This window comes from Vespa crabro, chromosome 2, assembly GCF_910589235.1.
Source record: "Vespa crabro chromosome 2, iyVesCrab1.2, whole genome shotgun sequence".
In the NCBI taxonomy this organism is placed as follows: Eukaryota; Metazoa; Arthropoda; class Insecta; order Hymenoptera; family Vespidae; genus Vespa; species Vespa crabro.
Genome location: NC_060956.1, coordinates 4,095,400 through 4,110,827, shown reverse-complemented (window position 1 = coordinate 4,110,827; position 15,428 = coordinate 4,095,400). Strand labels below are relative to the sequence as shown.

Here is a 15,428-nt window from a genome sequence, read left to right as displayed (position 1 = left end):
CAGATAGGAAGTTTTGACGTTTACATATTGCAATGATTTTTAATAATATTTATATATACATTTAAATACAATTTATATATATATATATATATATATATATATATATATGTGAATTGAAAAATTAAATAAAATTTACATTGCAGAAAGGATATAATATACGGTATAAAATTAAATAATTTTTTTTATTTATTTGTAACAAATGAGAGTCATAAAGGGAATTACCCTTTTTTTTAATCAGAATACAAGCGTTAAACTCTAATCATTTGTCTCTGTATAAGAAACAGATCCTTATCAAAATTTTATGATTGGCTTATCGCAAAGATCTTATTTTTTGATTGGTGGAGGTAGAAGAGAGTACAGAATTGAATACAGTTGAAAGAAATATAGCAGGAATAATTTCGTGACACAAGGTGCAGTCGCTTGATTTTGTTTTGCTGTTATAGTTTCATAATCAATAACAATATTTATGACGGAAAATGTATTACAAAACGGCATGGAGCCTTTTCAGGTATAATATTTTCTTTAATAGTATGTTACAATATATTTATGCGATTACCTTAAATTCTAAGAGGTTAGAATTTCAATATTGTTAAAAAAATATCGGATCAATTTCTTGTATATTTCACAGAATCCTGATCATATTCCTTTGGAGGACTTGATATTAGTAGTTAAGACTGGTGGAATTCCAGATTATGTTCCTGCTTTAGTAAGATCATTATTTTATAACATTAAATCATTTGAAAGATCTATAATACTTATTTCAATTGTTTTTATAATTTTCAATAATATTTGTTCCTCGTGTAATTTACTTTTTATTATTCTAAACAAAATGTATTTAAGGATGAAAAATGGGTAGAGCAGCGATATTTTTTGCATTATGAAGTTCCAAATATGTATGATAATAATGGAACTGAAATTATGGGCGCTAAAGAACACTGGATAGAAATTATGGGTTATATGATTGATGATTTAAAATGGGTCCTCACTCTTCCATTCTATAGGTATCTATATATAAATCATCTTCTATTAGAATAGTTTTATTTCAATTTGTAATCATGTAGAATTAAGACAACTAATCAAATATGTATATATATATATATATAAATGTACACATATATATGTTTTATTCAGGTTTTGGTCAAACATCGTATTCAATACTTCAATATTGGATGCATTGGTATCTTTTTTACAAGATGCTCCACCATTTTATGCTTTAGAAAGTTTTCCTAATGATTTGGAAATGCAAAATATTATAGAAACTCTTCGTCATCATGTACTTTTAATTTTTACACGTCTTGTTACAAACAAGGAAAGTTCTACTGAATATATGACAATTCAATTCCTCGGAAAGTTACTGTATGATAATTTTATATTTACCGTACCTATCATTTATGATTTGTGTCAATTATATGGTCGTGAAAATGAAAAAACTATAGCAAAAATTTTAGATAGTCTATTTACAATTCAACCCTTATATAACGATGATGTTGAAAAGTCTGTTCCATATCTTGTTAAGGTAAATTAATATATGATTTTTTTTTTATCATCTTCATTTTACACTCTTTATTATATTGATATTATTATATTTGTGAGAGTAAAATATTTATAAAAATATTTTTCTTTTGTTTAGGCCCTCAATAACGTAGAAACAGGCTTCCAGGATCGATCTACCTGTTCATCAGATGAAGCAGTACCTCTTTTAATTGTGCCGATTGAAATTACCAAAATTACTTTGTTCTCATTGGAGGATATGATATTGTATGTTTTAGATATATCATCTACAATTACTACATTTTTAAAAAATTATCCTCCAGCAGTAAAAAAATATCGTAATGAAGATTTTATGAATAAGTAAGTTTATATTTTATTTAATGATCTATTTAAATGAATTGAATCGTTTAATTTCTTTTTATTATACTAGGATAGTTTCTATATATGAAAATACAATACCTGAAATGTATAAAAAATTGAATGAATTAGCATACAACGAAGAACATTTAGAAAAATTTATAGAACTAAGGCATCGTTTAGATGTGACTAGAATAGAGTTATTACATCTTTATCGAACTATAGTGCATGAGCCTGTGGAAAATATACATCAAAAACTGTAAGATACTACCATAAATCATTAATTTTATCGCATTTCACAATTCTATATATTAACTCACTTGTTATAAATAGTGATACATTTACGGAAGAAGAAATAAAAGAACGAGTCGATGATTACTTGAATTTATTAAGTAATGCTATATCAGAAAAAGAATTTATCACAGATTATCATCAATTTTATCCAGTGGGTTCTGATTTGGAAGAATTATCAAAGATATGTCCTGAATTGTATCCTTAATATAATATTAATATATTAGTTTCTAATAATTTTATGTTATTAATATATAGAACTTAACTGTTTATTAGAGATACTATAAAACGTAATTATATATTGCAAGCAGTTTATGCTGCTATAGGAGATTCCCAAATTTCTGTCATTGTCTCTTCTAATAATAGAAAAGTGAGTAAATAGACGAAATAAATGTTTTTTCAAATTTTTATGGAATATATCAAAGGGAATAATTTTAGGAAGCTGTAGCAGGGCCTAGTAACGTAGGAACTAATCAACAACCATCAACATCTAAGAATGTTCGTGTGGGAAATGTAATACAAAAGCCTGTCCGAAGATCATCCGTTGAAATAGCTTCTCTTATTAGTGAAGTGAAAGATATTTTAAGTCATTTAGGAGAAGGTTTTATTCAGGTTGTATTTAATTAATTTAATTGATATTTTATACTCTTTACAAAACAATATGATCAATATTATTTAAAAAAATTTTAGATGTGTTTGAAACATTATGACTACAATACCGCAGATGTGATAAATGCTGTTTTAGAATATACTTTACCTTCACATTTGAGTGAATTAGATTTTTCATTACCATATATTCCACCAGAACCAGAGGTATTTATAATATATTTCAATAATAATCAATCATATATTTTCTTTAAACAGATATATTTATTTTGATAATGTGTCTTATAGGAAACACCTAAGGCCATTGTGGATAATGATATTCCTATCGAAAGATTTAACGTATTTGATAACGATGAATTTGATATTATGACTAGAGATGATATTGATATGTCCAGGGTTCATAAGGGCAAAAGGTAATTATAGTGAAAAATAAAAATTACTTATTTTTGGTATTCCATTTGGAATTACATGTTTTGTATTTGTCATATATATATACATATATATATATAGGAAAGATAAATACAAGGATATAAATGAGCTATTAAACGATAAATCGGAAGTTAAAAAAGTTGCTAATATATACAACAAATATAGCTTGGTTATGGATGATTATGATGATGAGTATGATGATACATATGATAGTCATGATGTACGGGGTACGACGCAAGATGATGTTCCAGATTCTAGAGCTTTTACTACTCCTCGAGTTAGTTCATATATTATTCGAATTGGCTTAGTAATCTTGCTGTATTTCGAATATTGCATATATTAAAGATACAGATTAGTAATCTTTTTTTTTAATAATTATATAATGATGACAGGTGCTATTGGCGAAAGGGAAAAATATTACAGAATCAGAGGAGGAAAATGAATCTGATAGTGATAATGAAAATGTATCTAACGAAGTAAATGGGAAAGATAATTTTGTACAAAATCCGGCAGATTTGCGTGCCAAAGCTGAACAACGAAGACAGGCAGCACGCGGCAAGAAATCCTCATACGATGTTATTGGTATGTATTAGAAATGTTTTCTATATGTAATTTATCTAATTGCATAAAATACAAAACCAATCTTGATTTATATTATTATCCTTTTTATTATACACCAATCAAAGTATTTATTTGTCAAAGAGTTGTCACTCTGTAAGAGTATTTAAAAACAAATTACAATGATATATTACTAACACGTATATATATATATATATATATATATATATATATATATATATATATATATATATAATTTTTTTTTGTATTCTAGGCAAGCCCAAAGGCCAAGGGCAAGATAAAGATGTTACGACTAACAGAGATAAGAAAAATACGCATAAAGCTACACGGGCTAATCATAATCGTCGCGCAGGTGCTCAATGGAAACAAAGACACGGAATGATACCATCTTGAAATATTTTCCGGAATATTTCTCGCCGAAAATACATATTTCCACAATGTAAATACTGCCAAACATTTAGCGCAACTTTCGTACAATTTAAAATGATTTACTTTTTAAGATATAATTCCGTGCAACTTATGTATGTTAAACTTAGCAAGAGATTTATTCGGTTGAAATATAGTTTACAAAATGCTATGGCATCCCCAAAGCCTTAAGAATAATTTTATGGATAAAGATAATGGAATTGTTAAAAATACATTTTGCATGATTATTATATCCTAGTCTTTTATACTGCTAACATTTATATCTTTACACAGTGGAATCATTAAAATGTTAATTCTTCTTAAAAAAAAAAAAAAAAAAAAAAAAGAAGAAGAAGAAGATAAAAAAAAAGGAAAAAAGAATCCTCAACATTAATGATCTTTGACGATCGTTAATCCTCTTATTCTATTAATTTGGCTATTAATCGATTGCTGATATTCCTCTTCTGGTATTGCAGTACTGGGAGATTCAGAAGGATTATGTATAGGCATCAATTGCGTAAAGAGCCCTGTTGTGTTACCGTAATAATCTAATTGTATCATAATTAGAGCGTGTACACTTGGTTTTATATATTCCAGTCTTTTATCAAGAAACATGGGTAAATCTATAAGTAGTTGAGCATGTAACGTTTTTAATTCCTTAGCAGCAGCTTCTTCCACTCTACGTTCTCTCTCTAACTTAGCAATATGACTGGCGGTTCTATCTTTCTTTTCTTGCAACTTTTTCACACGATTGTACGAATATTTCCAAGCAGTTACTAATTCCTCTCTTTTAGCTATTGCAGCAGCAATCAATGCAAACTCGTCACGCAATTTTTTCAAAGGATCTATGAAAGTTTTATGACATAAAGCTGCCATTTCTTGTACGGTTTTACCAACCTGTTATTAATGTAAAAAAGAAAAAAAAAAGAAGATGTTTCAATAATTTTACTTTGAATTTATATATATATATATATATATATATATATATATATATATATATATATATATATATAATACGTACTTGTGTAGTAATAGAATGATATTCTTCTACGATTCTTCTAAACTCATCACTGATATGAGTGAGACCACAGGTAGTTAAATTCATACTTAAACGTTGATCGGCTCTATCCAAATTAACTACAGCTTGGAGATACTTTTTCATTTCTTTTGTTAACTTTCTGATCGTGTCTTCAACGCTGTTACAATATAACATTACAAAATTCATATAAATAAATAATAAATGAGAATTTATTTCAATAAGATTTATATATATCCTTTTAAGAAAGAAAGAAAATGATTTTAATGCATACTAGATCAGTCTTTGTACCGCAATATCCAGTTCTCTATCCTCAGCATGTGAAAGTAGAGGGTGTGCTGGACTGGGTCTCAACGTCAAATGATTCTTTTTTAGCGGGTTCCTAATAATAAAAATAACATTGTTACATTATTATACATATATATTTTATTTTAATTAATTAATTGTATTAATTGTTACTATTATTATTATTATTACTGTAATAATTGCAATGTCACTTACCACGTCATGTTAATTCTCCAAAAAATGAGGTTATCATATTAAATTCATTTTACGAGACCTCCTTTACACGAAAATGACGCGACAATGGAATTTCAATGTTAAATGTGTCGATAACCAGCAACATTAGGAGATGTTTATCGTTCTCGTTATCGGAACTGAAAACCGATAAGATTTAAGATAATCTTCTCTTTCGTATTTTCACATTTTTCATGCACAAGTTCGCAATTAACATTACACTCATTAACGATTGACATTCTTTTCTGGAATTTGAGATGGACGTTGCAATCGATAATTTCCTTCTTCTTTTTTTTTTTTTTGTCTTCGTACAAATCTTACGCAGTATTCTAACCTACATGCTCACGTAAGAAATTCAAGGATGAGAACAGTAGCGCCTGCGCATACGAGTTCATAATGACCTTTATCAAACTTTTTCTTATTTATATTTATGAATACTTTTAATTATTAAAATAAATTCTTATTTATTAATTTTTTTTTTTTTTTATTACACATCGTTCATCTTATCAATCTATTTATGGACATCTAGAAACAATTTTATACAATACAGTATATTATATATATATATATATATATATATATATATATATATATATATAATGGGTTAAAAAAAAATCAATGATACATTAACAAATTTTAATATTTATATAAAAATCTATTATGGTAATGAGCCTACATATTTATATACTTAATAAGTTAATGTGCATTTATTATATTTAAGAATAAAATATTGTTATATTATTTTGTACTTTAATGATCTATTATAATTAATTCATCGATGCCCCAATCTTCATAACTGTTATCTGGTAAATATCGTCGAATTACAATAGGAATTTTCCTTTGTTTTAATTCTTTCATAGCGATTTGTAAAGGATCCGTCTCGCCTTCTAATTCTACCATAACAGGAGCGCACATAGCTATTTGTAATGCTCTTGTCCCTAAAACCCGTGCTCTTTCGTATCTACAAAAGTATTTATTATTATAAAATAAACTTTTTTGATGTTTTGATTGATCATTTTATTTCAGATAGAAATAAATAAGATCTCACTTTGTCATGTATCTCGTAGTGATTCTTTTAGATCTTTGAACGCCCCCGGAAGCTTCTCCAGCAGCTAATAATTCAATATTTTCACCATCTTCCTCTTGTGGTTCTAATTCGATATTATCGTCATCATCAACATCGTCGAAATCATCAGCGACCCTATAAAAGTAAAATTAAGAGGTTATATTATGAATCAAAATTTTTTCTTTATAATAGAAGTATATAAAATAAAATTGTTTTTTTTTCCTTACTCATCTCCATCGAAATCATCGTCAGCCATTATTGTTGTCTATACAAAATACATTTATATAAAGAATATAATAAAATAAATTTTTGTAGGAAACAATACTTAAATTAATCTTAGCATACACGCTTAGTAAAGCAAGACTGTGGATGAATTCTCACACGAGGGAATGCATATTGTACATACACATTATCCCCACTGTTACTTTATATATATATGTCACGTGACATGAATTGTGTCTTATGATAGGTCGTCGCATCTTTAACCTAACCTAACCTTAATAACTATTACTACTCCTACTACTTTTTCCGATTATCGTTCAATTTCTTCTCTATCTCCACGTTTTTGTTTATGCTTCTCTCTGTCGTTTTCATTTTAATGTAGAGGCGCTTAAATCGCATACTTAAAATCATTGATTAAATTGTTCAAAGATGATAATTGGTTGAGGTTATGATTTACGTCCGAAAGAGGTCGCATGTATTGCATTAGCTTTGTAAAAAATGTCGATAAAATAGATATCATTGAAATTGTTTCTTAATGTAGGAAAAGTAGAATTATCGAATGTTGCATTGACTTTTACAATATTTTTTCTTAATTATTTAATTTCTTTTTATTAAAATGCAGTTAAGAAATTCTTCGTATTAAAATATTATTGTACGAGATCGAAGGGTTGAAAAAGACGTTTAATGACGAGATGACATCAGCGATTATGTCACTCGTGGAACTTTGTTTTTCTCGAGACATGTTTCCGTTTCAAGGTCAAGGATATAACAGAGTTGTAAAGAAAGGTCAGTGTTCGATGTAACGATCGGTAAATTATTTTTTATATTTTACATTATTATTATTATATTATTTTAATAGCATCGATTTGTTACATACTCGATTAAAATATAAAATCAAAGCCATAGAACGATATATATACATGTTGTGATATATATAAATATATTATAATTATTGATTCAAGAACATTGAGATTTGATAAAGTATCTTTGTTTAGCGAATTAATATATTGATCTTCTTAGACAAGTGTGATGCAATTTTCTAACCTATAATCAGTAATAACACATTAACGGTTATAATCCATCTAAGCTTTCTAAGGCCACATATATGTATTACTAACTAACGAATGTTGTTTATGATATTTAGAAAGATACTGATGACACATCCAAGCGGTGATTCGAAACCAAGGTTGCAAAGTTTTATTCTGATATTAGATATCTTTATAGAAGGTAATTCTACGTGTGTACATACGTTTACATATACACATACACACACACACACACACACACACACACACATACACACATATGTTATGGGGTAAACGGTTATTATTTATATTTGGTCATTATGTGTAATGATTAAAACGATCGTGCAGCTTGATAAATATTTTTGGGTAATTTTAAATTAAAAAACAAAAAGGAAAAAAGAACGTCTGGTTCATTAAGTATTATTTATTTTTGTTCTGAATTATATAATTATATATTTTGTTCTGAATTATATAAAAATATTTTAAAAACAACACGCATTCGTATTATATGAATCACATAATCGATAATTCTACGATAAATTTACTATAGAAAATTATTTAAAAAGATACAATCCTAACGTTGAAATTTATTTATTTATTATTACGTTGATCGTTTTTTTTTTTTTATCAATTTTTATAAAGCTCGTATTAATTTTCTTAATTCATAAATGTATAATTAAAATAAATTTTAACGTTACATCTTTGCATCTTTCAAGATAACTTTCGATAATAAATTCATTACAATCTCTGATTTGGTTTTTTCTTTCCTTTTTATCAATTGTTTATCAAACTTACGAACCTTTTCGAAATTCTTTTTACTTTCTTTTTACTTGTGTATATATACATATACACATTTTGCATATAGGAGAAATTCTCATCTGTCTTTTATTTATATGGATTTTGTAATGTTATTACGACAATGACGAAGATAAAATCAAAAAGTTAATAAAAAAAGAAATAAAAAAGAAGATAGGAAAAAATTGAAATATCACACAAGATTAAATTAAACTCGTCGCTAATGAATTTAAAATTCGATATTAAATGCAATACGGGCCCATGTCGCAATTCTGTACGAAGATTATTCTTCTCCTCTCTACTTCACCCGTAATCCCTATCGTTTCTAATACTATCAAAAAGATATCGTTATCGTCATTTTGTCCAACCAGATGATAAATTATGTTAAATAACTTGAAATTTATTACAGTAACTAATTTTGATTTTTATTATTCATAATGACTAGACATTATATAAAACACTAATGATTTAGTCCATAACGTACATATACGTTATATATATATATATATATATATATATATATATATATATGTAACGTATATGTATATGTATATATTTACATATATATAGAACGTTTTAGATATGAGATAAAAAAATCGATCATTGATTTTTATTATTTCCCTAAGTAAAGATTATGATTTTATAATGACAAGCGAGACAATATTTTTATTTGATTTGGATATTTTTTAATAGTACAAGTTTCTCCCTCCCATTTTCTCTCTTTCCCTTTCTTTCATAACCGATTAGATTACTTATATAAGTATTAATTTATTCAAAGAAGTGGGGAAATAATAATTATCCGTTTATGACTCTCTCTCTCTCTCTCTCGCTTTCTCTTGCTCTCCCTCTTTTTCTCTCCCTCTCCCTCTTTCTTTATTTCTTGATATCGTTCCTTCTCGTGAAAGGAATTTACTCGTTTACGTCTACTTCTCTCTCTCTCTCTCTCTCTGTCCCTCTCTGTCTCTCTCTGTCCCTCTCTGTCTCTCTCTGTCTCTCTGTCTCTCTCTCTCTCTCTATTTTGTTTTATTTTTAATTCTCTCTCTCTCTCTCTCTCTCTCTCTCTTCGTAACGAGATTCATACAATGTTTGCGCGCTCTGATGACGGAGTCTTGGTTTTAATAAAGAAGCTGATGTAGGTGATAAAAACCAATAGAGCTTTCAGTCGATAACGAGTCTTTGTGCAATACTCATCGACTAGAAATATTTGTATTCGAAATTTATTTTTCTTAAATATATTTCTTTTTTTTTTTTTTTTTTTTTTCTACTTCTTTAAGTTTTGTTCGAACAAAGAGAAGAAGGAATAAGTAATAAACAAGAAGAAGAAGAAAAAGAAGAAGAAGAAGAAGAAGAAGAAGAAGAAAACGTAAATTTTTTCCATTCCATTCGTAATCCTCGCGAAAAAATTTCTATTAAAAAGATTTATTGTGAGAAAGTGATTCTTAAACGAGAAGAAACTATCATCGATATGTAAGAAGAACAATAAGAATAAGAAGAAAAAGAAGAAGAAGAAAAAGGAAAAAGAGAGAAACTTTTATTATTACAATGACGAACATTGATGTTAAACGTGAAGTGTGAGATAGTATTAATCTGTCATTGTCAAAGTACGAATTTGAATATGGATTAAAATTAGTAATAATTATTATGTAATATTTTTTTAATTTGAAAAATAATTATTTTCTTTTTTCGATCAAACGAAATTCTCGATTACTAACATATACATACTTGTTCTCATGGACTCATTGTAATATTCATTGAACTTTCGAACTTTTAATGATTGCGACACAAATGTCAACTATAAAAATTATGATATTTATATCGGCCGATCGATGAGAAAAAAGAAAGAAAAAATTAATATTATATATATATATACATATTTTTTTGTTGTTGTTGTTGTCATTCGCGTAAATTGTTTTATTCGATTGCAAAAGATAACGATAAGTAAGATACAATTAAAACAGCACGTGACTAGAGATGATAAATCAGTGAGATTAAATAAAATCTAATCATTCTCTCTCTCTCTCTCTCTCTCTCTCTCTCTCTCTCTCTCTCTCTCTATCTCTCTCTCTCTTTGTCTGTCTATTTTATAATACATACGGGTAAAACGTGATAGTTCATCTTATTCTATTGAAAGTCTTACAAATCTTACAATTAAAATTTGCAAGGAAAAACGAAGAGGATATTTGAGATATCATGAATGGAAACGCTTTATCGATGGATATTAAGGTACTTTATAGATAACTATTATATTATTTATTATTACAGTCACAAATAATCGATATTGATAAACGTTCGATCAATTTATATCGATATGATACGAATAAACAATAACATAAATTAATATATATATATATTTTTTTTTTATATATATATATATTATATATATATTATATTTATATATATAAACAAATGATCTTGTGTAATATATTTATAAAAAAAAAAAAAAAGTTTTTATATTGTTCTTGTTTTTCTTTCCATGCACATGTTCTTTTACACATATCATTTATCATCGTAAATATTTTTTAATAATCACCAAGGTCAGACTGTGTATTTACATTTTTAATTTTTTATATGCTCCAACGAATATATTTCATTCAGTTTGAAGACGAATACCGTTAGTGAAGGAGTGAGGAATAAGTTAATTAACAGGTTCTTTTGGTTAAATTTTTTTCAATATTTATTCAGATGGAATGGAAGAACAACGAGGAAATGAAGAAACGCGAGAGAAATGGAGTGATTTATCAGGTAAGATGAGAAATATCGGCAAAATTTAAGACGAATCAATTAATCCATTCTATCCTCTTCCCCTCCACCACATCATTAATTAGCTTCTGATTAAAAAAAAAAAAAAAAAAAAAAAAGAGAAGGGAAAAAAAAAGAACGGAGATAAAGAGGACAGAGAAGAAATTCATGATGTTAGAAAATAAAGACTCGTTTGATTACGTTCCGTTGTTCAAAAACATTTAGATAGATTTTGAAATTTTAAACTCCATAAACATAAATCAACTTTTAATTGCACACAAGTCTCTGTGTAATTGTTTTTTGTTGTATTGTCATAAATCATGAAAATTTCATAATAATGATTTTATCATTGTTTTATCACTCAAATGAAGTTCGTTTTATTCGTATACATATCGAATTTGCTATCACACACACACACACACACACACATATATATATATTCGAAGGAAAATTTGTGTATTTCATAGATATTTATAACGATCACCTCGAGTTTAACTTTTTATTAACATTTTTATCCTTCCTGAAATATATATTCTTATCTAATATTATTTAATATATTCTTTCTAATTTTAATATCACCGTTAAAGACTAAAATAAGTCATCAATCTTGCATATGATACATAAATTTTTTTTGTAAAGTGAGTCGTAAATGGATTACTCCGTGTATTGTTTCTTTTTTTCTTTTTTTGTTTTGTTTTGTAAAATACACCGACTGCATTTATAACTTCTTTATCTTTCGCAATTTCCTTTTTCTTTTCTTGTAAAATTGCGAAAGATAAAGAAAGGCAAAATTTTTTGAATCTTTATTAAATGTATAAAATTGATGTTATTTATTTATTTATCTATTTTTTGTACTCTTAGTTTATTTTTCATTAACGATACACAATCTACATTATCTCATTATATTTATATTCACAAATGTAATTAATTACACTCTATGTTATCTTATTTTTACAATTTCGATAAAATAAATAGATTATTTTATTATGATCAATAATTGCAACGATTTACTTTCGTTACGAGACATAACACAGTAAGCATATAGGTTCATTTATATAACTCTTTCCTTTCAGAAACTCACGTGTTTATAATACCATTCAATATGTAAATCCATTTGAATTTTATTCCTTGAAACTTGAAGGAATAAAAATTATCGTTCATTCGATTCTTTGTTCCTGACGTCTCTCAATCACATTTATTCATATTAATTTTTAATATGAATTAAGACATTTAACGCAATTTATTAAAATCTGGAGGATTTATAATCGAGAGAATGACATATGCCATTTTTTTCTTTTCTTTTTATTCAAGTTCGATTTTACTATACTGATTAATTTTTATTAAATACTTTTATCCGGTATAGATCATGATGCATCCCTAATCTTATATTAATTTCGATTATCTTCTTAAAATATACATTTTAAGAATATTTTTAGTCTTCTAAATGTCACAAAAAAAAAAAAAAAATTAAAAAACGCAGCATTCAATGTGTTAAAAATAATTTAATTATGTACAATACTGTATTATTGAAAAACTTACGCGAACATAGATTTTCTTTACAAAAAATGTTACGTAGTGTCACTTTTTTTATTTTTTTTCTCCCTCTTTCTCTACCTCTCTCTCTCTCTCTCTCTCTCTTAGAGAAATTCTTCGTCATAAATACAAGTGTATACGTGAAAAACGTTATAATTAATTATTTTAATCGCGTTAACATCTACTATCTTTGCTAATTGATAATTCGATACGAAAGTTATGTTTGTGAGTTTATGTAAATTGTTATAATTTTTTTTTCATAAATTACTATAATTTGTTTTTCTCCAGCGAATAACGAGTCTTGAAGCAAACATTATTTAATTTTATCATTTCTTTTTCTTTTTTTTTTCTTCTTTTTTTTTTCCTCCAGATATTAATGAGCCTTAGCGCAAACGTTGTGGTACTTGGACCAGCTATGGGATTTGGTTATAGTGCAGTAGCACTTGGACCACTCATGTCTCCTTCCAGTGACGTGAAGATAGATTTTAATCAAGCGAACTGGATCGGTTGGTACTCACATTTGACATTCAATTTTAAAAGAAGAAGCTTACGAACGAATACTTCTCAAGTGTCTTTAAAGAGAAACTTAAGATCACGTTTGCTTTTTTTTTCCTCTTTCTTTTTTTTTTTTTTTAGTCCTTTATTTCTTTTTTATTCATTTTACAGCTACCGCATCGGCTTTGGGTATTCCGGTTGGTTGCGTTCTATCGAGTATTTTGATGAGATGGGGTAGAAAGTTAACTTTATTCATCGTTTCGATCGTTTCTTTCATCGGTTGGATAATCATTTACATGTCTAACAGCTACGAAGAGATATTCATAGGTAGAGTAATTTCTGGGATCGGTACAGGCCTAGCTTCTGTTCCAACGACCGTTTATTCTGGTGAAATAGCTAATGTTAAATGGCGAGGTACTATGGTGACTTGGACTGGAATCTCCATTGCTTTGGCCCTTTTGATCGTTTATGTTTTCGGCTGTATATTTAAGGTATTCGTAATATTAAAAAGTTTTGCATATTCATTTTATATATATATATATATATATATATATATATATATATATTTTTTTTTTTTTTTTTTTTTTTTTTTTTTTTTTTTTTTCTTAAGTTAGACTTAATATATGTAATAATATAAATACATATATTTAGCAATGAAATATTTTTAGGATGATTGGCGAATGATAGCTCTGATGTGTGCTATATTTCCTATTATCTCGGTTGCACTAATCCTGTTAGTATTACCAGAGTCTCCTATATGGTTACGAGAACGTGGCCGTTTGGATGAAGCATTGGAGACATTAAAAAAATTTCGTGGTATACCAAAGGATGATCCAGTGACCATGGATATTCTTTTAGAATTAAAACCAAGAAATCAACAAGGAAATAATAATAAGAAATTATTGAAGAACGTATTTAAGAGGAACGCTCTTATACCATTTATAATAATGTTGATGTACTTTTTATTTCAACAATTTTCCGGTATATTCGTCATGATCTATTACGCGATAGATATAGTTCGAAGCGCTGGTATTACTTTAGATCCATATTTAGGAGCAGTTTTTATTGGATTAGCACGATTGTTCGGTAGTGTCTTAATTGCAATATTTTCTTCAAAGCATGGCCGAAGAATTCCTTCTATCGTTTCTGGTAGTGGTATGACTATCTTCATGATTTTACTCTCAATTTATTTGTTCGTCATCGATAAAGGATACGTCATAAATGATAACGGTATAATACCGGCTATTTGCATTGTAATGTATATATTTTTAAGCACCTTAGGATTTTTATCGATTCCATTTGCTATGATCGGTGAAATTTATCCTAGTAAAGTGAAGGATCTATTTTCTGGACTTACTACTTGCATCACTTACATATTCAGTTCGATAACGGTTAAAACTTATCCTAATATGTTGTCATATATGGGGAAACATGGTGTCTTTTTTTTTTATGCGATCGTCTCTTTAGCTGGAACAATCTTTATTCTATTATTTTTACCCGAGACCAAAGGGAAATCATTGAACGAGATCGAGGATATGTTTGGAAAGAAAAAGAATGAAAATATTTCGAAAATAAATGATACAGTCGTAATATTCTCCAACGATATTGAAAATATATCAGTAGAAAATGATGAAAAAAGTAAGACTTAGATCCCAATTAGAGGCATATATAAAAAGGAAATCTCATATTTCATATATCAATTTAATATTTCTGTCATACATATTATATTCTTGACTGATTAGATCCAATCCATGTAATTTACATTTTTTTTTTTTTCCAATGATTCGTCTCTTGTTCAACAGCACTAAACAGTTTTTGTTTTATTGTTAAATAAGAAAATAAT

General features: G+C 27.4%; 4 protein-coding genes across 9 annotated transcripts; 2 read left to right on the top strand and 2 right to left on the bottom strand.

Moving 5' to 3' along the window:
• The first annotated feature begins 229 nt into the window (after positions 1-229).
• LOC124421710 (activating signal cointegrator 1 complex subunit 2) lies at positions 230-4,409 on the top strand. 2 transcript variants are annotated; one of them, XM_046957205.1, is made up of 14 exons: positions 236-508; positions 629-706; positions 841-1,001; positions 1,132-1,516; positions 1,631-1,851; positions 1,922-2,107; positions 2,182-2,337; positions 2,416-2,509; positions 2,578-2,751; positions 2,830-2,952; positions 3,034-3,158; positions 3,256-3,451; positions 3,567-3,756; positions 4,007-4,409. In XM_046957205.1, the coding sequence occupies exons 1-14, from the start codon at positions 467-469 to the stop codon at positions 4,144-4,146; spliced, it is 2,271 nt and encodes a 756-aa protein (XP_046813161.1). In that variant the 5' UTR covers positions 236-466; the 3' UTR covers positions 4,147-4,409. The 2 variants fall into 2 exon arrangements, with proteins under 2 accessions (XP_046813162.1, XP_046813161.1); XM_046957206.1 differs by lacking the exons at positions 3,256-3,451; positions 4,007-4,409 and having other exon boundaries at positions 230-508; positions 3,567-3,750.
• On the bottom strand, positions 4,276-6,070 carry LOC124421711. 2 transcript variants are annotated; one of them, XM_046957208.1, is made up of 5 exons: positions 5,931-6,070; positions 5,696-5,850; positions 5,469-5,576; positions 5,180-5,354; positions 4,276-5,055 (listed from the first exon to the last, which is right to left on the bottom strand). In XM_046957208.1, the coding sequence occupies exons 2-5, from the start codon at positions 5,701-5,703 to the stop codon at positions 4,549-4,551; spliced, it is 798 nt and encodes a 265-aa protein (XP_046813164.1). In that variant the 5' UTR covers positions 5,704-5,850; positions 5,931-6,070; the 3' UTR covers positions 4,276-4,548. The 2 variants fall into 2 exon arrangements, with proteins under 2 accessions (XP_046813164.1, XP_046813163.1); XM_046957207.1 differs by having other exon boundaries at positions 5,696-6,025.
• Positions 6,071-6,406: 336 nt separating this feature from the next.
• Positions 6,407-7,164, bottom strand: LOC124421712 (DNA-directed RNA polymerases I, II, and III subunit RPABC2). Its single transcript, XM_046957209.1, has 3 exons — positions 7,004-7,164; positions 6,759-6,911; positions 6,407-6,671 (listed from the first exon to the last, which is right to left on the bottom strand). Exons 1-3 carry the CDS (start codon positions 7,030-7,032, stop codon positions 6,461-6,463), a joined length of 393 nt encoding a protein of 130 aa, XP_046813165.1. The 5' UTR covers positions 7,033-7,164; the 3' UTR covers positions 6,407-6,460.
• Positions 7,165-9,963: 2,799 nt separating this feature from the next.
• LOC124433223 (facilitated trehalose transporter Tret1-2 homolog) lies at positions 9,964-15,246 on the top strand. Of its 4 annotated transcripts, none has more exons than XM_046982970.1 (5): positions 9,967-10,419; positions 11,501-11,560; positions 13,461-13,596; positions 13,757-14,076; positions 14,254-15,246. In XM_046982970.1, the coding sequence occupies exons 2-5, from the start codon at positions 11,501-11,503 to the stop codon at positions 15,232-15,234; spliced, it is 1,497 nt and encodes a 498-aa protein (XP_046838926.1). In that variant the 5' UTR covers positions 9,967-10,419; the 3' UTR covers positions 15,235-15,246. The 4 variants fall into 4 exon arrangements, with proteins under 4 accessions (XP_046838927.1, XP_046838928.1, XP_046838926.1 ...); XM_046982969.1 differs by having other exon boundaries at positions 9,967-11,041; XM_046982971.1 differs by lacking the exon at positions 13,461-13,596 and having other exon boundaries at positions 9,964-10,419.
• Positions 15,247-15,428: the final 182 nt, after the last annotated feature.